The sequence below is a fragment of the Trachurus japonicus genome, chromosome 10 (genome assembly GCF_045865225.1).
Source record: "Trachurus japonicus isolate A0001 chromosome 10, Traja_1.0".
NCBI lineage: Eukaryota > Metazoa > Chordata > Actinopteri > Carangiformes > Carangidae > Trachurus > Trachurus japonicus.
The window spans coordinates 25,475,959-25,499,328 of record NC_140916.1 but is presented as its reverse complement, the minus strand read 5'-3'; the positions used below and the strand labels follow the sequence as shown (position 1 = coordinate 25,499,328).

The 23,370-nt window shown below is 41.5% G+C and overlaps 2 protein-coding genes across 2 annotated transcripts; both read left to right on the top strand.

Moving 5' to 3' along the window:
- The first annotated feature begins 2,158 nt into the window (after positions 1 to 2,158).
- Positions 2,159 to 7,301, top strand: eif4ebp3l (eukaryotic translation initiation factor 4E binding protein 3, like). The gene is made up of 3 exons (XM_085788359.1): positions 2,159 to 2,557; positions 5,593 to 5,769; positions 6,676 to 7,301. The coding sequence occupies exons 1-3, from the start codon at positions 2,428 to 2,430 to the stop codon at positions 6,702 to 6,704; spliced, it is 336 nt and encodes a 111-aa protein (XP_085644485.1). The 5' UTR covers positions 2,159 to 2,427; the 3' UTR covers positions 6,705 to 7,301.
- A 5,988-nt stretch (positions 7,302 to 13,289) lies between these two features.
- LOC146980129 (cysteine-rich transmembrane module-containing protein 1) lies at positions 13,290 to 20,625 on the top strand. Its single transcript, XM_085788369.1, has 3 exons — positions 13,290 to 13,440; positions 16,604 to 16,917; positions 19,599 to 20,625. The coding sequence occupies exons 2-3, from the start codon at positions 16,623 to 16,625 to the stop codon at positions 19,700 to 19,702; spliced, it is 399 nt and encodes a 132-aa protein (XP_085644495.1). The 5' UTR covers positions 13,290 to 13,440; positions 16,604 to 16,622; the 3' UTR covers positions 19,703 to 20,625.
- Positions 20,626 to 23,370: the final 2,745 nt, after the last annotated feature.

Here is a 23,370-nt window from a genome sequence, read left to right as displayed (position 1 = left end):
GACTAATCAAAAGGGCCAGCTCTGTCATTGGTGCAGAGCAGGACTCGGTGGTGTCTGTGGCTGACAGGAGAACTCTCTCCAAACTGCTCTCCATCATTGACAACGACTACATGACGACTACATGAACTGGTGGTGGGACAGAGGAGCTTGTTCAGTGGGAGGCTGCTCTCACTGAACTGCTCCACAGACAGATTCAGGAGCTCCATAACACATCACTGGGGAGGGGAGGGAGAGGAACGAGGGGAATGATGTCCCACACATGTATGCACTTGCACTTTCCACAGCAATCCTGCATTTTTATTACCATGGGCTATTTATTGTCACTGTTTATATTATTTATTACCTTGAATTTCTTTTATTCTTAATTATCCTTCTATTCTTTATGCACTAATTTTATGAACTGATCTGTTGTCTTGTTGTTGGGATAAATAAAGTATCTATCTATCTATCTATCTATCTATCTATCTATCTATCTATCTATCTATCTATCTATCTATCTATCTATCTATCTATCTATCTATCTATCTATCCCTATTCTGGTTCTGCTCATGGTTTCTGTCTTGTGCAGAAGTTTTCCTTGCCACTGTTGCCATGTACACTTCCTCTTGGTAGGAACTGTTGGGTCTCAGTAAATATTTTTATTAAAGAGAAGGTCAACGCCATCTCTGTTTGTAAAGTGCCATAATAGCTTCTGTGGTGAATTGGTGCTAACACAGATAAAATGACTCGACTTGTTTCAGTTGACTCGATTACTAGAGAGGAACAGCAAAATGGGTAGATGAAACTCCCTCTATTTCAATGTGAAAATCTCTGATCTCAGAGGCCATAACTCGAGAAAAACTTAGACACTCAGAAATTGAGGACACTAGAATTTTTTGAGTTGGCTATAATCTGGACTAAAACAGCTAATATCATAGTATTATTTTGCTTGGGAACAAAGGACATGGGTTTTATTCAAATATTTATTGTTGAATTGATCACGTTATTATGGCCATTGAGCCTTTATTGATTAACTCACTGCATGGATGTCATAACCATCTTTATTTTAGGGACCAGTCTTGTAGCATTCTTGTGGTACTCTTTGTTTAATCTGTACTGCTGGTGCATTTGTTTCTTGAAAACTGAATGAAAATAATTTACATAATTTACTCCAGCCTATAATTTGTAACACCGTCTCAGGTGGGATGTCTCGAGGGCGATGAGACTGCCCATAAAAGACATAGGAACAACTCCTGGTGGGGAATCCCCCTCTATGTTTTTTCTTTCCCCCTTTGGTGGATTTTAACTAATTCGCATCATACCGTATGTCATGCTCCAAATGTACGGATGCCTGGTGGATTCTGATCGAGATCATGTGAGGGAGTGTTGCCATCTGGTGGTGCACAGAGTAACTGCACCTCGAGGCAGAAATAAGGAGTCACACGTCACGTGGCCACCACACACACAGCTTTCAACGTATATACAAACCGTATACAAAATAACCCACAATAAATGTTAACAGAAAGTTGTGCGAGCGTATGTGCAAATGTCTCAATATTGCGCACATTGCACCACATTTGCGTTTATGGAAGCACGTGTTTGTAAAGTCCATTAAAAACCTCCATGGTGAAAGGCCTGTAGGGGGCAGTGCTGTCGAGGGAGGAACAAGCAGAGAGCGGAGGAGCGCGTGTTTTGAGAACCGTAAGCCATGAAATAAAGTTTCCTCGATGCACGTGTTGACCCCACACTGAAACCTTAAGTCATTAGCCCCATTAATCAAACAGATAACTTATAGAGACCTTAGCAGAGCAGCATCTCAGGTGTGAGAATTTAATGCGTTTGTTTCATGAAAACAAAATGTTCACATTTTATTGTTTTATGCAGTGCAATGGTGCAAAATCATTTGACTGTCCGTATGTACCTCATTATTACTTCATGCTGTATTGTAAAATAACATTTAGACGTTCAGTCGAGTTTGCAAATGTTTTGTGGACAGGTCATCAATGCTTGGTAAACACTTTCCCCCCCTCCTTCCTAATACATCCATGCTCCTTCCTCCATTGTTATCACCGCTCACACGGACTGTCTTCTGCAGGAAAACAGTCGCACCACCACATAGCGGTTGCCCCACGTGGCTCCGAGCTGCTGCACAAAAACATCACGAGTGGCTTCTGCAGCTGTGCCACAAATCCAGCACATGGTAGCATCGGGTAGCTGCTCGTAACGAGGAACAGTACGGAGTTTGTTTGAACTCTCAGCTCTCAAGTCAAGTTTTACAACTTTAAATTTAGTTACTGATAATTGTGTTTAAAAAAAAAAGGAAAGGAAAAAAAAAGATACCGGTAGAGAACTTTGAAACTTTTTTTGTTTCAGTACCAGACAGTCGGTGGGAGGGCTCTTTAAAAACACTCGACCCACTCCGTCTGCAGCAGCTACACAGAAGCTAACATGTCAGGCACAAACCAGGTGAAAAGCTGCCCTATCCCCACCAAGGTGCTCACCCTGAAGGACTGGTCCCAGCTACCCGACTGCTACAGCCAGACACCCGGGGGGACCCTGTTCTCCACCACGCCAGGAGGTAAGGAGACGTTTTAAGACGGCTAACGTTACGTCTTGTTTGTCGTTGATATGTTTTCTTCTTGTTCGTTCTTCTTCACCCCACAGCACATGCCAGAACAAGTCTAACACCTTCAGCAACTGTAGCTGTGTTTGTGCATACGTGCAGACACTCAGCTCAACAATGAGGTCTCGCGAGAAGCTTTAAACAATAAACACAACTTACTAGACGATATAAATGTCGGATTTTAAAACATTATATTGCTCACCCCTGCACAATATAACTCATAACAATATTACAAATGTGTTTTCAGCCATAAATAGGATAACGTGTTTTCTGGTATGTTGCGATAGTTGGGTGCAGCCCTCGGGATGTCAACAAGTTTGCTGTCCTTTGTTCATTTGGCAATGTAAATACTTTTGTGACGGTGAAATAAAGACACAGATTATTGCAACAGCGTTTTGAGAACTACTACTGAAAAAATAATTATTATATCAAATCACCAAATGCTTCACAAACATGTACATATTTTCATTGCTTTTTTTTTTAGTTTCAGTTTACACCTGGAGTTAAAATGCATCCACATTATGTCTAGACCTTAATACGATCATATTTATACTTGTATGGTCAAGCACGATCAGATTGCAATCTGACCACCCAATTATGCATTTTAATACCATGTGTAAATGAGCACTTGGCTTTTTGAATGAATAGCCTTCACTAAATAACACAACCACACATAGATCTGAGTAAACAGTTGCCTGTTGTTGCATCAAAACACTGGTGTCCAAAGACAACAAGAGCTGTCTAAACCCGTGACTTGTGATTTGAAGAGGGTGTATGTTTCCAGCTGCCAGAACAGCCAAGTGATTGGCCTGAGCAATAGTGGAGGAGCTGGAGGCCGTCCTATCCCCATTTCTCTCTGCTTTGCGTTTCAGGGACAGTAGAGAACATTCTGTACAAGCTAAGAGGAGGAGGGAGAGGGAACGTCCAATGCATGGGGAACATGAGCAGTAGTTCTTTGCACTAAAACTTGAGGGCAACTGGTAAACACAGTCTAAGAAGTTGCAACACAACGGTTTGACTTGTTTTCCACTCTATGTGCAGCATTCTGCTGCGGTTTTAGCATGTGTTGTTGGACTGACCCCCCTTTTTTACCGAAGTACCCCACACAGTTATGCTGCCTACCAAATGCATTGCTTGTGCTATAGCTTACATTCCAGCCCCCTGTCCTCGCCTCAGGTCTTTCTCCCCCTCTGCTTTACTTCCCTTTGTACAGCACAAACTGCTCACCACTCTGTTATTACATAACATGTTTTTTTCATAGAGAGAGGGTAAACTGATACTGTACAGAAAGGTTCGAAGTCCAGGAAAAATTGCTCCGAGCAGCAGACCACTCATTGGCTCAGCCATATCCTAGTCAAACGTAACATAACATCCTATTTATGACACTGTCCAAATGGTGACAGACACGAGACATGCCAAGTAAACATTACATGTGGCAAACTTGTGTGTGGAGTTCAAAACTCAAACAATGTCACAGATAGCCATCCTTGGATACCAACTAAAGCATGTTGCATCAACGTTAAAGCTTTACCTTGGCCAAGGAATGAAAACATGGCTTTAATCTCAAGGCCTCCTGCCTCAAAGAGAGAATGTTTTGTTCTCTGATTTCCTAGAACTCGCTGCAGTGGCAGCCCTCATCCCTCCCCCCTGCGCACTCGCAGAACTCTCTCTCTCACTCAAATCCTCTCTGGGAGAGGATAATAATACTTAACTCCCCAAATGTGCACCTTGCTATGAAGCGACGGTAGTCCAGTAACAATTTTACAGAAAAAAAAGTATAGTATAAAAATAATTGTTTTTATAAATTTTGACGGGTCCAAAATACAGTACTGTGCAAAAGTTTTAGGCAGGCGTGAAAAAAATGCTGTTAAGTCAGAATGCTTATCCATCATGCAATACCATCAGTAAGACGTCTGATTGGACCCAAATCAGAACAACCCCAAACATTCAGCCAGTGTCATTTAGGACTATCGTCAGCATAAAGAAGAACAACAAGTCCTGGAAGTCCTGAAGTGATGGTGTGTTAACACTTCCATCTTTGAAAGCATTCAGCTTTTTTCCACACTTGCCTAAAGCCTTTGCACAGTACTGTATATAAATATTTACATCTGGTTACGTTGGCATGAAATGATCTCTGCGCCAACAGCATTAGTACGGTATGTTGTTCGGTGCAGGCATGATGCTGCGGCTTTGTCGGGTTCGTCTGCCGGTGAGTTAGTGTGAAATGATTCAGATGTGTTTCCAGTCCGCTGTCAACACTGGAGCTGCTGCTCATTAAATACGGTTAGCGTTAGCTTAGCTTTAGCTACCAACTGCTCCCTATCCACAAGTTTCCGAACGTCATCTACGGTCAAAACCGGAAGCCGGTTTTGCATTTCCGGTGGAATTGTCCGTTTCCGTTTTCATGGTTTTCAGTCGTTGTCATAGTTGCGGTAAACGCATGGATCTATTAACGCTGGCCTTTATCACGGATGTCAATGTGTGATATCTATTGTTAAAAGCTGGTGTGATGATCCATGCGTTTTACAGATATTCATTGGAGGAAAAAAAAATCCATGCATTTACCGCGACTACCAAAACCAGGAAGACCGGAAGAGCAAAACCGGCTTACGCTTTTGACACTCGGAAAAAGGTGGATAGGCATACCTGGTAACCAGTACAATTGAAGGTGTAAGTGCGACACCTACTGGCTGGGAGGAATTAAACTTGTAGCTAACCCCTTTAATTAATTCATTTTTTAATTCACCCTGTTTTTTGCACTCTTCGGCATCTTGTATGATATGGATGCACATATCTACTGTATGTTTGTTATTGTGTTGTACTGTAGGTTCTATGTTGTGGCTGCAGCATGGGCAAATGGCCCAGAACAAATTTCTCACTTTGTGAGACAATAAAGTTATTCTTGACTTCACTTTACCTACAGGAAGTGAGAGTTGATATTTGTTTACTATAGGTCAAACCCAATTTTTTTTCTTCTTTTTTCTACACAGGCACCCGCATCATCTATGACAGGAAGTTTCTGTTGGATTGTAGAAATTCCCCCCTCGCTCGGACCCCCCCATGCTGTCTGCCCCAGATCCCAGGGGTAACAGTACCTGCTACACACCCCATGGGGAAATTGCAGGATCTCAAAGAGGAGGCCGAGGAGGAAGAGAAGGACATTGCAGGTAAACACACCGCTTGTGTTCAAAACATCCCTTACTGTATGCTCAATTTTGTACTCCTATCAAGCCAAACGAGAGGCCTAAATCCTCAGCTCAGGGTGTTGTTTTCATGAACTTGCAACCATTTGTCCTCAATATGACCCTTCAGTTTGTTTTCATGAGTCGTCAACATGCACTAATACAGCAGATAGGTGCAGCATGTGTCCCTCCAGCGCCATGGCTATGTTTTTGAAGCTCAGCAGTTGTGCTGTGTATGGCATTTGGACAGCAGTAGTCACTCATGTGTTAAGTCTTTAAAACTAGGCCAGTGGTTTATTATCGAATAATCACTTTATATTACGTATTGCGTATGGTGATGAGCCTTTCCTTATCTTTCCAGCTGTTAAATGTGTCTTGAGTGAGGCATTAAGATATGGAGAGATATTTAGCAAACACGGCATTACTGGTTCTATTGAACTTTTAGATCATAATACTTCCTCAAAGTTAAGACTTTTTTGACAGTGATCCTATCGTGGGGCTTGTTGTGACAGTGTCATCAAGGTTAGGCTCATCGGCAAGTTTATTTTGAAGCCAAGAACATTCAGCCGTCAGTGTATCCCTCCATCCCTCCTGTCAGATGAAAGACTGTGGGGATTTAGTGTTGACCCCCTTTTCCCTCCGTCTCTTATCTTGGTGGGTGAAGACACGGGACATGTTATGAGGATTGGATTTGCGAGTTCCACCCTTTTTACTTGAGTGTTTCTTTTTTATCTTGCCAGTTATGAATGTATTGATAAGGGCTGTAGTTTGTCCTTTTCTGTGTCCTTAAAGGCGTGGTCATGTTTGGGGTGCAAACAACAGTAAACTGCCATCTGATTTTCAGCTGTGTTTATCATCAATTTTCTCCTTTGTTTTGTCCCTTTTCAACAGATGACAGCCAGTTTGAGATGGACATCTGAGCCTCCAGTATTACCTCCTGTGGAGAATTATTGGTTAAAACACCTCCAAAGGTTTTTGATAACCATGAAGCATTACATATAAAGCTTTTTCTTTTTTTTTCAACTTTTTTTTTTTTAATAAAAGCTTTTGAGAGAAACCAAAAAGAACGGCAAGGTTATGAAACTGTAGGGTGTTTTTGACCCTAAAAAGTGTGTTGAGCAAAGAAATAGTATTAAATGGTTTGACTGGTTACTCACTCACTTCAGAGCGCAGGAGAGTTGAAAAAAATCAATTTTGATTTCACTTTTTTTTATCTTTTGTAAATAAGAAAATTTACTATGTAGCCTATTTTTTATGTTCGGGGGTGGAGGGGTGGGCGGGAGGGTGGGTAGAAGATGATTACATTAAGACATGTAATGTAAAGTAGGGTTTTTCACTGCAGGCCTCAGTTTTCTTTTGTAATTTCTCCCAGAGAAGGAAGTTTAACTTTCTTTGTGTTGGGTAAATGAGTGTTTCCTAATATTGGGAGGCAATGCTTGAAAATCAGCTCCAACTGTTTTTGTATGGAGGGAGAGATGAAATGTGAATAATTTCAAATAAAGGCTATTAAAAAAGTCTGACATTGTGTTTCAATTTATTCCATAAATAGATATGCCTGTCACATTGTTTTGGTGTTATTTATTGGATATATGACAAAGTATAATAAGACAAAGGTATGATTTTTCTTTTGTAATGTTTCCATTATTTTATTGCTCTGCATTAAATCAATTATGGACTACTTTACCATCTGGTGTATTGGTCAGACAGTGATGACATTCATACTGTGGTAAAGAGGCCCTATTTAGTCATTTTAAACCAACCTCACATTTTTTACTATTTTCATACATTTTTGGAATTTCTCTAAATTCAATTAAAAGTTTCAATTCTCGTGTGTTTTTATGACTTGAAACCCTGTCCTGTGAAGCACAATACATGTATTTAAGCGCACACAGGCCAATGTGGTGGAAATGTGTCTGCAGCTGTACATAGCTAAGAAACTTGTTTAGGGAATAAGATCTTGTCTGTTACAGCCTCATTAAGATCTTGTGTAATGCAAATGGCCCCAGAAACCTATGAGTTGCATAAGCACTGCACATAAAGGAGTGGTGTGTTTTTGAGCACTGGTTGGAGTGGACTCTCCCTATCACAAAGCTCAGCAAAAATGTTCAGTGTTCAGTTGATTAGTTGCCTTGTTAGCATCAAGATTAAACACAAGTCTAATAATACTAAAGATTTAGTCCAGGATCAATAAATGTTAACAGCAGTATGCACTGTACACCTCTATGTTACTGAAAAGCTGAAGGCTAACCGGACAATGTGTATTCACCCTCTCACACTGTATGAATAGGGTCAAGGCTGGGTATGACTGCCCGTTCCAGACACTGATCTCCAGATTAGGGGAGGCTGACTGGAGGACTAGTCCTGGTCTTAAGGAATGAGGGCAGCTGCAGTGCAAAGCCAAGACGTATCCAAACCACTCAGCAATGCAGGGCTGGGGGTGTCTAACACCTGCTGGTACTTGATCTCAGATATGAAACTGTACATTTAGTGAGTGGCAGTTATGTTAAGGAGTTAATATTTGTTTCTGCACTAATGCTGCTGCTGATGTCAACATACTGTATATCTTGAGTGCAGTATTTAAGAGAAAACAGATAAGCAGGTCCCTATGCGTCATGTGTAAGTTGTGATGTGGGTCAGTCTACTCAGCTGTTGTTGTCCCATGGCCTTGCAGGCATGACTGACAATCACTTTGCATTGCATTTAAGCTAACAACTGACTTTTGGCCCAGAGACTCTACCTCCTATTTTATAGTAAGACTCAAAACACATTCATGTGCTGTGTTGGATCTGTCGCAATTCTTTGAGAAGCAAGCAAAGCAGACACTGGCAGCAGTCTCTGGTCTGTTGTAATTGTACCACAGAGCAAACGCTGGACCAATACAACAGAATGATAAGATTTAGAAAAGTTTTGCCAAATGTCATGGTTGACAGCTTGCAGTTTGTATGCGCTTGGCTGTTTTTTGCAAAAATTTGCCGATTGGCCTGAATGTGCTGTTTGAACAAGTGCACATGAGAACCAAGTCCAGGTGCCAGGTGACTATGAAAAGCACCACATGCTCCCAACTTGTAATTTTAGGGATTTCGTCATGGGTGGAAGAAACTGAAAACAATCCTCAAAGGTACCGCACAAAACTGCACAGTCTTGAAACACACAGAGACACACATGGGATAAGTCACCACCCCAGTTCAGACATTTGGCTGAACCAGCACTTTCCACAAACACTGCCTACGAACTACTTTGTTCTTACCTCACTTTCATCAACATGTCTAGACACTTGAATGGACCATTGGTGACCACCGGTAACAATGGTATATTAGGTACATCATGAGGTAGAATGAGTGAAATGTGATTGTGAGGAGGATTGTAAATGACATGACAATTACACGTGTGACTGTTGCTATGTATTCATTAACAAATTATACAGTATGCAACATGGTTTACACACCTGCCATCTAACCTTGTAGAATTTGGTCTGTATTGACCTGAAAAAACAATCAGACGAGAGGCCCTGATCTGCCGAACTGTTGAGCTCTAGAGAGACGCCTGAAGAAAGATAATACTACACTGACATTGTTTTTGTTTCTTAAAATCCCAAATATCTCTTCTTAGGGATCAAGACATTAAACAAATCTCTGGAAAAATTGTAGAATATGGGACCTTTAAAATGGATAGGTTAAGACACGTTTGTTGTTGTAGTGGGAGTTCCATGTGAGAACATAAATCACATAAATCATGGGCATGTGACTATGTCTTACTGACAGGCTTATGCCAAGATATCCATTTCTGGGTGACAGGGCCAAAAGTCTTTACAAACTTTCATTTCATGAGAAAATATAATGCATTCTGTAAAGATGCATAAAGCCTGTGATAAAATATACCTAAAGGTAGGCTAGTGTCATAATTTTAAAGTAAAAGAAGGAATAGATATCCATAAAGTGACCAGATTGTTCTCTCTTTCACTTTGGAAAACTATTCCATGGTTCAGTTTCCATACAGCACAGTCTGTGAAATGTTGTTTTGAAAAATGACAGCCCTGTATCTTTGGAAAGAACCTCTATTCACCACCATGCCTTCTGTCTGAGGTTAAGCGAACCCCAGTGTACTTGCTCCACTGCCCTTCTCTGTAGACAAAATATCCCCCCTTTTCATCAGCTCACCCCTCCCTAACTCCCTGCTCCCCCTTCCAGATTCCCTGTAAGATGGTTGTGTCGAGCTGGCCTGGTTGACAAGACTCTATTTTTGTCAGCTGCCTCTGCTGAAGCCGAGCGTACAGGCTGGGGCTGAATTGCCGGGGTGACGATGTAAACAGATACTCAAACACACGGACTGCCTGGTCGCATCCATCATGGCAGGGAGGGGACAGGGGCTGAAGTGGGCCACATGTTTCTCTTACACACGCCTAAAAGTACAAGACATTCACTAACTTTTACGTCGCAGAGACACAGCCAACTGGCTCACACAGTGACTCTCAATGAATACACCAGTAAAATAATATTTAGTTGTTGCATCACTGTTGTACGAACTTAAATATCTAATCTTGATTCCTGGAGTGTTAAAAAACAAGTACATTTCATTATAAGTTTAACTTATTTTATTTGTATTTAAGTTGTATATATAATAGAAATAGAAATGTCTTATTAAACATATTATTAAACAATAAAACAACAAACATGTGCTGTTGTACTGTATATCAGCATGGGTGTGATTCGGTCATTGATAATCACACCCGCAGATAATATATACTGTATATCTATATATGAGCACCAATGTTTAATAATTTCTAAGACATTTCAATTTCTGTTTAAATTCTTTGGTTTCTCTGTAAAGCTATATGCAGGATGATATTTGCTCCTACTCATTATGCAATAGTGTTACAAGTACTCCACAACACAGAGTACGTTATGTTGCTATGTATTTGATAAAGATCATGATTGCTTTGCTATTTTGTTTGTTGCACAATCTCTGACATTTCACATTGACAGAATCAACTCAGCAATTTTAAGGCTGCTGCCCTGCGTAAAGCACCACCAGTGATAGTATCACTCATCATCTTTTCCATGCATAACTTTGACCCAGCTGTAAACATGGCTTCGTGTGTGTATGTCAAAGGTCAGGTTCCTGTTCCTCAGGGTCACCAGTGTATAGCTCTGTCTGTTGATATACAGTAGATTATCTGATGCCCCTACTTATTGTGAAAGCCTTGCACAAGTTGCAGCATGGTCTGTATCACCTTACAGAATAGACTTGATCTTACCATATGTTCCACTGTCAATGACAGCTGCCATTCTGACTGGCCCCTGCTATGCTACTATATTCATACTGTACTCATGTAATGTCATGTCGAATGGAGGAAATGAGATTCAGTTTCACAACCCTGCCCCCCACCTCTACCACCACCATGTGTGTGTGTGTGTGTGTGTGTGTGTGTGTGTGTGTGTGACACCTACAGTATATAAAGTGTGATTATTTAACATTATGTTAAACAGCTATATCAGCATTAAAATGCTGCGTACGTGTTAATGCAGAAATAATTATTATGCAGTATTATATAATAATGCAACACTTAGCCTACTATATCATTCTGCTGTATTGTGAGCCTGTTAACATGTCATAGTTTTAGTAAAGTTTCTGATACAAAAATGTTAATGCAGGATTTTTGCTCACAAGGTATTTTTACACTGTACTATTGCCACTTTTATTTCAGGCTTTTATGTGTTTGCACTCACTCTAGTCTAAAGCCCTGTGCATGTGTTTGCGAGTATGTGAGTGCTTCTGCTTCTCAGTCTCAGTGAGCTCTCCGGTCACTGCCCGCCTAAAAAAGAGCACAGACACTGACAGTGAGTTAAAGCTCAACACGTGCAGAGTGGCCCAGGGGCCCACAGCTCTCTTATCATAACAGAAAGTGAGCAGAGTCACACAGGAACAGACCCCTTATCTGAAAACTGATTTCAGACATCAGACATGGTTATAGAGAACTTGTACCCAAAATAACATTGTCATATTGTGTCTGTCAAATGACAGCCAAAACTTTGCCTTATACTATTTTATAAAATAACATATGGAAAGAAATCTGAGGCTGTGATAAATCTACATGGTGTGGTACCAAAAAAAAAGCAAAAAAAAAACAGCAAAGTCAAAATGTATAAATCATAAAAAGCAGGTAATCTAAGCTTTTAATCTAATCTTTTTAAAATGAAATGGTTGTCACCAATGTACATTACTGATAAAATTACAATATTGTGACAAGGTGACTGCCTCTACCGAAATACTCTGGGAGGAGAGTGACATCTGCTGGGTGAAAACTAGTAATGCAACTTAACCAAACAGGTGTAGCCTACTGTTGTAAACAAAGGAGCTTCAAGTATTTGTTAATATTTATACAGTGGTGGTCAAAATTTTTGAAAGCTCACAGTTTTTCTTTATTGAAATGTAAGCAGAAAGAAGAAATACTAAGGTAAGTAGTTCGCAACCTGCCAGAGGTAAAAATAAATAGCCTAAATGAATAAATAAAATAAAAAGGACAATAATAGAAAATGTATTTTTTAAGAAATTGTTGAACTTAAAGTTTTATAGGCTATAAGAAGGCTAAATGTAGCTTTTAAAGTAGGCTAAGTGCAAACTGTTCCTACAGATGTCGTAACTTTCTGTACAAATGTAGTGCTGGAACAAACTACACCCTGTGAGTCATTAGTTACGCTACTACCTTTTTATTATCTACAGTCTGTGGTCAGTAGGCTACTGGAAGTCTAGGCTACTGTAGATTGCAATGGAAAGATTGGTTGGTCAGGGGTTTGCCCTATAATGACCCGAAACATTTAAGAAAAGAACTAGACAGTGTGTCTTCTCATGGGAGAGCAGCACAGGCTCCTGACTCATATTACACTCCATGTAGCTGGTTTGGGGTGACAGAGGGTGAAAACAACGCAAAGTAAAACGACAACAGAGTCGTGGGAACTTTCTGTATAACATTTGATTTCCACAGTGGAAAGACTGTCACATGTCAAGCGTGTTCGGCTGCTGAATGGGTCAAAAATTAGATTATTTTCAGTTCATTCATTTGAGAACATTCCATGACTCCTTGTTTATAAGAAATCATTGTTTATATTTTTTTGCTGATAGTGTAAATTTAAATAAAAGCTGTAAAAACTGTGTTTTAAATGTAGGAGGATAAAGCTCGCTTACGTTTAAGAAATAGGTGTTTTCCATTGACAGCAACTAGGTTACTAATCAATGATTAACATTTATAAGTCACTCATCCTGGCTTTGACCTCCTACCCGTCATCCATTCCGTCTTGGAGACCTGATGTAGGCCTTTTTAATCGTTCATCTAGTCAGATGATCAGGAGTCATCGCTTTTTTCCCCTTTTTTTCCTGACGTGCCGCTGGTCATCGCTCGGGCTCGTGATTGGCTCCTGTGAGCAGCGCAGCGGCCGCAGCCAATCCGTTCTTTTGTTGTCCGCGCGCACTCCCCGTGCCTTCAAATGACGTCACGTCCCGCAAACGTTATACGCATTGGGTTTCTGTCAGAGGGAGAGAGAGAGAGAGAGAGGGGTCGTTCATTGCGGTAAAAATAGTAATAAACACCGGCGACAGAAGGAGCTTCTCTCTGAACAGACGCTATATCAACCACAGACGGAAACACTCTTTATTTCTAAGGTAGGTGCTCCACACCTGTTCGTTACTCTTGTTCTGTGTCAGTCGTCATTAACTTGGTGCACTGGAAAACTGAACAGTGTGAGAGTGGGTCGTGGCCTGCAGGTGTACCACTTTTAACGTCTATCTAACATAATTCTACCTAACCTTAACCGTATTTCTAAACACATAACGGAATGGGACGACACTATTATTGCCGACATTAATACTAGGCTAATTAAAACTCGTGGTGGTGAAATGGGATAATAACAAGCCAGCGTAATTGGCATTAATCAAAATAATGCTCTGAAGCTAAGTGTCTCCTTAGCAACACATGTTTTGGTCATTGGACTTTTAATTATATACGCTATTAAGCCAAGTGTGGTGTCAGTGTGTCGTGACTCCAATGTGTTCGCCTGTGTGAGTGTGTTTGTGTAAGTGATGGTTGTGGTTGTGATTCTGTCTAATTAGCTCCAATGGCGTGTCTTCATGTACACTCAGCCTCTTTGTAATGTGACTGATGAGAACTTAAACATTAGGCTGCCAGGATACACAGCTACTGTGTGTGACACGGATGTTTACAGCTCTGGGTAAACATGGGCTCGGGGTGATGAAGCTCTTTTTGTAAGCCAAGACAGAGAAGCTCCGTGTGTCGGCCATTTTGGGTCATAACTTTAGGGATAAAACCAAGAATTGACTAGTGTTAGTTTGTAATATTTTCTATTGGACATTTAGCTTTGGATTTGACATCATGTGTAACTGGCGAAACCCCTTTTTACATATCTGTAAGAATGAAGGAGGAAGTCATTCATTAATTGACCCTCTCCTTTCATCACATTGTATTTTATAACCACACAATTGGTGTTTAGGATGATAGCCTATATCAGCTTGGTCTGGTTTAAAATATTTAAATACAATCGATCAGATACCTAAGTCCATCTTCCACCCAGTTAAACAGCTTTTGTATTGTTATTTCTTAAAAGCAGCCATTATAATAACACATGTATTAGTATTAGAATTAGATAACTGGTTACACCTGCCTACCAATCCTTTGTCAATATGTACAGTGCCATTAAAGGGTCAGAAGGATGTTATGAATTGAGACACGTTGTAGTTGACTGTGTCCGTGCCTGTAGGTGATATTATCACTGTCATCTTGTTGTGGAAACATTGTGTGAGCTAACTCACTCATAGTCAAACAGGGGGAAAAACACATGACACAGATGCAAATAGTGATACACACCTCCCATTAAAATATGCAAATGCTTCCTTCATATGGGTCTAGACCTGTCTATCACCAAAGATTAGTGGAGATTTGTTTTGTTCACGTTCAATAAAGAAAAAGTAGCCTATACCACAAGATTAACGTTGATGCTGTAGACTTCCTTGTTGGTGTCAGATTACTGTTTATTTGCAAGGTCCCATTGAAAGAAGCTTTTCTCAGCCTTTAGCTCGTAATGTAACACCCCTGTCATCAGAAATGACGTACACGTAGGAGCCTGGAAAAATGGTCCAGCAGTCATCAATGAAGCCTCCCCGTTAAACGTGGAGAAAGAGAAATCTGATAATTATGTTATTTTATTACTCCTCGCTGCCTTGAGGTGCAACACAAACAATTCACCAGGGATCATTCTGTTCCTCCTGGAGCATTGTAACCATAGTTACAGAGGCCCTACCATCTGTCAGTAGCCTTACCAACACACTCAGGTAGTGAAATGCCCAGCCATCTTTTCAAAAGCTCTTTGCAGAGAAGCGTGTAGCCGACACAAGAGCAGGATTTAATCTCAGACTTAATCATGTTTTACCACAACAAGAGCAGCTCTATTCCTTCCAGTTCCCCTTTGGCCTGTGTAAACAGCACTCTCAGAAATGTGTATGAAATGTAGGCTTATCAGCATCTTATTATCAGGTGACCCAACAGTCACATTTAAGGCTTGTACTAATGCTCTTACCAAATTTGGTTATCAAAGAGATTGAAAATGGATCACGTTATCATGGCACTTTGAACCTAATACAAAATACTTTTTTCCATAACTGATAACAAGTACAGATGACATTGGTAGCCACGGCTGAGAAACGCCTCTTGACGCAATTGAGTTTACAGCAGGAGCTACTGCATTGCCTTATTATAGACAGAAGATTGACTGTGGATAGCTGCAGAAAGACATTGAAGTGTTATTTAGGTGTTTATAGTACACACAACGTGACAGGAATCCTCGGACGCTTAACAGAGTATCAGTGAGTTCTCCATGTGGCCCGCCTTTCCTTTGTTGTGGCTGTTCTGCATGAGCAAATCCAGTGATGAAGGCTAGCATGAGGGTTGCAGTGGACCCACATCCGCCTTTTCCAGGAGCCGTTAGTGGTTGGCTGTTAAATGCTCTTCCTTGTTATGAGGTCATGAGGGAAACAAATGACCTTTAGACACTAAACTAATCTGAATGTACAATAAATGTTTTTGATGAAGTCAAAGATCGAATCCGTTCCTGTGTAGAGACAACAGAAAGAGCAGTGCCTTGTTAAAACCACCACCAGCACATCCCACAGACATGCAATATCAAGGTGTGATTTTACTCATATGACACTTGACACATAGGTGTCTTTCTTTGTATCTTAAACCAAGTGTGAATGTAACACCATTGCTGCTCTTTACAACCACTGCAGTCTCTTTCTCCCCTTTCTGTTCCATATGACTCATGTGATCAGCCTCACCCTACATACTGAGACACAGCCTCCATTAGTAGGTCTCTGTTTGATCAGTAGGAAGATAATGGTTCTTATATCTGGTAAGGCCTGGTGTAATATGTGATTGACCATTGTTTCACTCATGAGAAGTGCTTGTGTTTCCTGTCAGGCTGTGGAGATGGAGGTTGTTTGCTGTATGAGTCTGCAAAAGCATGAATTGTCTGGAGAGGAGTTGCTTGTACATTTCTGCTCTGGGAAACAGTAGTATCATTGTTGTGCCTGTCTGGAAATGTTATGTTCTTAGGTCAGGACTCTGGGGAATTTTATTGTCTAATGTATCCTTAGAGGCTGACTTACACAAATATGCAAAGACACACACACACACACACACATGCGCGCGGTTCACAATACCACACAGAAATCTGATCTCTCACTTTTAGTAAACAAGACAATCAAGAAATAAAACATAAACCATTCTAAACTTTGCCGTTCCACTGTTTTTCAGGTGATCGTTCAATACAAAGATGAACTTCGAGCAGCCCCCTCCGTACCCAGGCCCCACTGCTCCAGGCTACCAGGGTCCACCACCACAAGGCTACCCACCCCAGGGCTTCCCTCAGCAGGGATACCCTGTGAACATGGAGCAGCCTAATCCAGCGTACCCCAACTACCCTGCGGGACCAGGGGGCCCCGGAGGTCCTTATCCCGGCCCAGGACAGCCCCCTTACCATGGATACCCTGGACAACCACAGCCACAGTTTGGCTGGCAGGGTGGACCCCCTCCTGGGCCCATGTATGGGGAAGCTCCCAAAAACACAGGTGGGTGACGACACTACACAGAGATTGATGCAAATTTACATTAAAGCAGAAGTAAGCGGAATATTTGTGTTAATATAAGTCTTAAATAGTTCTATCTTCCGACAGCAAGCACTTACATAGAGTGTTTGGTCTGAAACACTGGTCTGTCAGTCACTCTGCTCTGCTGTAAGCCGAGGAGAAAACTTTCCTTGTATCCTACAACCTTTATCCAATGAGGAGAGAGAACGGCATAAAGGGGCGGTCCTCTCTGTGTGTGCAGCCAAGGGATGTGCGTGAATGTGGTGACGTAGGGACGAGGGCGGGGACTGCTAACTCCATCAGCTGACAGGAAGTTAGCCAAAATGACCGGTTACTTACTTCTGCTTTAATGACTGATTATTACATAAACCCGTATAGCACACGCCCCCCACCTTAAACTTAGATTGACAAGCACTTTGTGAATTATTTAAAGGGATAGTTTGACATTTTGAAAAATTGGTCCATTGCCATAATCCCTAAGGAGTAGGTTCGTTAACTTTAATTGGCGGTGCAAGCTATTTTTAGAACGACCGAGCCGAGCCTCGAGCTGCTCAGAGCTACGCTACGGAGACTAATGGGATTTCTTGGTTTCCCTCATCAAACTCATCACAATCCAACAACTCCAAAACGCTCTCATGGACAAATTGTGACCTGCACATTCACCGGGCTATGGTGAATGTTGCGAGACGGGGGTTGTTTTCGACGTAAATTCATACAAAACAGCAGATGCTGATCCTTTCAGGGGCAGTTTTTCAGCAAGCAGTCTCTGCATTTGCCTCGAAAACAACTCTGACTGTAGAGATTATGGCAATGGGCCAATATGCCAAAATGTTGAACTATCCCTTTAACAATGTATACTGCTCCACTGGTCCACACGTGTTAAACAAATATCGATCCTGACCAACTCAGATGGCAGCAGCGAGACCTGATTACATAAGGTGATTGAGCATTGAGCCCAGTCCTGACTGCTGGCACATGGCTGCATCATGCCTGTGTGCACCATGTATGACAGACACACAGAGAGGGGGAGTCTGAGATGGTGAAAAGGGATACAGATTTGGTCTCGCCTCTCCGGCCCATCAATCCACCAGCAGCTTCTTCTCGTGCTCCCAATGACCGGTCTGACTATGACAGTCATTGTGTTTGTGAAAGAGAGAGAGAGAGAAATAGAGCGAGAGGGGGGCAAGGAGAGGTTGAGCAAATCAATGTGCTGCACACGGCTCTAGAGAAAATAGAAAATCAATTATGTGGTGGTCAATAGTGATATTGTGGTGGGCCACCACGAAGAATTCAATGCATGGGAAACTGATACAACTAATTATGTCTGGATTCCACATAGCTCCTTCAGTTTCTGGGCCTGATATTGTTCGTGCCGAGTCACTGTCACACTGGTGTCTTTTACTGGGACATTTGAACGGACTGGAGCCATTATTCATAGTTTAAGTAGCACCCGTTCTTTCCCCCTTGCCATGACAATGGAAGAACAGAAAATGCTCATGATTGAGAGGCGTCAAACACTTTAACAATCGTTAATGATTATCTCATTAATTAATTGACAAGCTCCATCTGGGACTGCAAAATGCTAAACCTGCTGTTATTATGCGGGGTAAGCTATTAAGGATTCATGAGTGTGAAATCAAGCCAGGTTTAAGATAAAAGGTGTGTTAATGCAGTAGCACATCCCAACCGAGCATCCGAAACAAACTGTAGCGCAAGCTGTGAAACAAAAAGCACGCTGTAAAATATTCAAAATGAATATGTAAATAAAAGAACAGCCGTGGTTTCTGAAAACACAGATAACACCACTAAGTATTAAAGCGAGCAAGAAGGTGTTACTGCTTACTTACTGCAGCTGACTTAAGATAAGCCTCTCCTGGTCGATCAAAGGAGAGCGCTCTGATATCAAGCTCCTTGCTGTGAGTGGTGTGATAGAGTCGCTCATTATTACACATTGGCCAATGATTAACTCGTCCTTACTTATATTATTATCAGGGTTCTGTGTGATAAGTGGTCAGTGAGCTTCACTTAATTTAATGACTGGGAGCGGGCGACCTTAGCAACACATTCACCTGTGTGATAAGTCAGGGCACCTGGCTGTTAAAAGCAGGCCGATTGTTCCCCTCCACATAAATGATTAATCACAAACATGAGGAAGGGGATGTGCATTAGCTTAGGCCTGTTGTTTGACGTGTTGGTTTTGTCTGGAACAGGTGGCAAACGTCACGTACGGGTAACACAATCCTTCCGCATGACTAATTTAGATTGTCATGTGATGAGGGCGAAATAAATCCACCGCCGTACATGTGAAGTGAAGGGAAAGGCCGTGGTGGGAGCACACGGAGGTGTGTGGGCTCTCACTTCATTTGCTCAATGATACCTCAAAGCCGCGCTAATGCGACTCCACTGCAATGCTTGTCTGATCATGGCTCTGGGCTGCTATGGTATTACCATGGAGATGTGCCTCCCATGATGAATGTAATTAGAGGAAAATCACAGCAGCCACGGTTGCACTCGAGCTCACTGCTGAGGATTTGATGGCGTTTTATGCCGTTTTAGGGAAGCAATCACTAATTTCTTTCTATTCCTTTGCCATGTCCTGTATCTCTCCTGCCAACCCCTCCTGGCTCCTCTCCTCCCTCCTCCTGTTCTTCCTCCCTCTGCAGTGTACGTGGTGGAGGACAGGAGAAGAAACGACACGGAAGACACATGCCTGACGGCCTGCTGGACGGCTCTGTGTTGCTGCTGTCTTTGGGACATGCTTACATAACGCTATTCACCAACTGTTCGTCCCCCATTACCCTTATGCCCCCCCCCCCCCCATTTCTGTGCCTTGAACCCCTCCCTCCCCTCCATCTGCCTTTTACCTTGCACTCCCTTAAAACTACCCCTCCATTCCCTCTACCTGTCCTTTGCTTGTCTATAAATAAAAAACCCCACCCACCCTACCTTGATGTGAAACCCTCAGCACTGACTGACTGACGGACTGACCCACCCTGTTCCGGGGCTATTCTCTGTAGCGGCTTGTAACTGAGCTTCTAAACATAACCTGAATCTCAGGCTCTTCACTGTAATCGCACACCTACACACAACAGGCAGCACACATACACAAACACACACATATACAGAGGGTAAAACACAGACACAACTACAGTATACTTGGATCTCAGGCTCATCTAGTGTGATGCTCTTTGGCACTTTATGATGATTACCTCTGTAAGATACGACTCCTGCCTGCCTCCTCAACCGCCTCCGACCCTCCCAAACCGCCCAAACCGCCCTGGAGCTATGCTACTGACCCCACCCGCCCAAGGACTGCCCCTTATCCTGCCCCCATCCCACCCTCCCTTCTCATACTCCAGAGGCCACCAAGACCCTGGCTGCTAATGAGCCACTGGGTGCTCTAAAGAAGTTCATGCTTGAAATGTATCCCTATTCATTTGCACACAAGCTGTTTTTGCCGATGTTTGTCTTCAGGTGGAATCACATAAATGGAACGCATTTTTAAAAACGACAGAGATTTATGTTTGATTACTGTTCACCTTCAACGGCCACAATGTTTTTTTTCATGGTGATCTTGATATGAGAAATTATTCAATATTATTTTTATTACACATACCTTGAAGATAAAACTGAAAATAAGAAAAAAAAAGTTTTGATTGCTAAACAGAATAAACCAAATGACCTGTTAAATGCCTTTTTGTTTTTGCTTTACATGATAATCTTGCATTAAAATTATTTATTCCCATGAAATTGAAAGCTGTGAGCTGTGTTTATTGCAGTAGGTTTTGTGTGCGAGTGGTGTGTGGGAGGTTAGTAATATATATCAGTATACTGCAGCGGTCAGGACCTGGTCAGATCCATGTGGCTATTTATAACAGCTGCAAGAGCAGGATGTTGGTTGCAACATGGCTGCCTGCCTGATTCATTAACACTGTGCTTCACAATATAAATATATTTTCCACCACTACCTTAGAGGCGGTGGTGGAAAATACATTTATTTAAGCACTATACAGGAAGGTGCCAGCCATTACACTCTACTGGGGCACAACTCAGCCTGAACTGGCCTGGCTTATTCCTAAATCATTAAGTGTACGGCCTATATGACATGTATACTGGGGCACAGCTCATTTATACTGGGGCTGGTGTCCCAGTAAAAGGGGTCTGGTGACACCCCTGACTAACCAGTCAGACAGAGGTTTGTGTGGTCATCATAGTTCAGCCTGGTGTTGTTTTCAGGTCATTTAATGAAGGTAAAAACAATGAAAGGTCAGTTAGAGTGGGCCTTAGAATAAGAGGGAAATGCTGTGACACTGACTTCTGATCAGGTCTTTGCTGATCAAGCAACTGGTTTCTGTTTCTGTTGCCTCATTTTAAAGAACAGGTTGTAGGTTAGCGACTCTGTTGGGTCAATGTTTAGAAAAAATGTAGGAATTATTATTTTTTTCTTTTAAATATACTTAGGCTTCTAAAGACATTTCTGTGAGAACATTTTTACTTCTGCACCTAAGAAAAGCCAGACTGGAAGTGACAGAGGGAGAGTGGTGAATTTGAACAACAGGAGAACAATGGCTCCTAATCCCAGTTCTGACACTGAGGAAACTTTAAGACCAACAGGCTCATGTGGGTGCAAGTGTGTTTGTTATTTAGACGACATGGGTGTTGGACTTCTCTCTGGAGCCGTAGCAACAACAGGCTGGTGACCCAATCAGAAGAGAGCACCTGTGGCCAGTGTTGTCCCGTAACAAAGTACAAAAACATTGCCTTTGTATTTAAACATATTTGTTCTTATCTGTGACTTTCACTTTTATTGCTCTACATTTCCTAAATAAAATGTGTATTTTACTCTATGCATATCTGTTACCCATAACTCATCCAGTGGCCATATATTTGCAGAAATGTTTTCATTCAGATACTTCCTACCAGATGAACTGCGCAATATGCAGACTTGAAGCATGTTAATATGCTGAATTTAAGGGAATTGTGCCAGAAAGTCCTGAAAAAGTTACTGAATTTGATGCTAAAGGTGAGGAAACTTTATATATTATGCTTTAGTCTTAGCACAAGGTAGCCACAATAGAGTTCATAATCAAAATTCAAACAGTTCTATTTTGTTTTGTGTGACTGTGTGTTGATATTTTTCAAATGTTATTTTATCTACTTTTTCCTCTTTTGTTGTGCACATAAGGATGTGGTTTTCTTTCTGTAATAATTATGTGAGTGTCAAATTTGGTTGATGTATGAGTATCTATTTGGAAAAAAATAAAATAAAATGTACCACCTATATGACATTCATACTGGAGCTTGTGCCCCAGTAAAACGGGTCACCCCTGGCACTATATCATTTTGAAGTACTTGAGATTTTCCATTTCAAAACAGATTCCTTATATATACGTATCTGACACTGCCTACATTTTAACACACACATCAGCCATTGAACTTTAACCTCTGTTACTTTCAGTACGTTTTGTCACTTCGGTTCTGCTCTTTACAGTTACACAACAGGGGTTGTGTGGTTGGTAGCTCACATAGAAGCTGTAATAGCTGCTTTTAATTGGCCACCTGAGGGCAGCAGAAACAGGCTGTGAACATAACATTGACACATTATCACATTCAAAGTTGAACAGTGAACAGTGTGAGCAAACTGCTAGTCACAAATCATGGAGACATTTTAGTGTTCATTCAGAGACCTATCCAATATTATATCCAATATTCACCTGCTTTTTTATCCGTTTTCATCTCATTAAGATCACAATAAAAAAAACCTCACTTAATAATATTATGAATGTGCTTTTCGCACGCATGACATGGCAAAATGTCAATTGTGAAAGTCTAATCCTTATGGGTTAATCAGGACAAGTGACTCCTTTCACATTCTTCATCGTTATTCAATTCACTGAAATCTTGGCTGCAGACTCTTAAACCTCTCCTACCACTGCTGAATGGGGATGAGGCATCACATTCAATAGAACAGAGTACAATAACAGTTACATGTGAGCATTTGGAGTTAACAGGGGTGATCTTAATGGCCACTTAAAAGCACACTGGAATCAATGAACAGAACGTGTCAAAAATATTGGCCCCCGTGCACTGTGTAAGTGTTAAGTGCTGTGTGCAAGCAAAATGTGGGTAGTGAGTGGTTATTTACCGGCATGCCATCGTGATACTGTCATTTGTGTATTCATTTTTCAAACCAAAATATCAGAAGGAAAAATGTAATCCGTGTGACTGATGCACAAGTAACAAAGACAAAGACAAATTAAAAGCCCATTTTAATCAATGGAGCCATAGCAACAACACTCCAGAGGCTGCTTTGAAATGCAACTAATGTAAATGTGTGTCAGTCAAGTCTGGTGGAATTTGTTACTGCAACAGGAACATCAACAGTCTTCAAACACAAAGATGAGATGAAAGTGAAGTACACAGTGCTCAGATGAA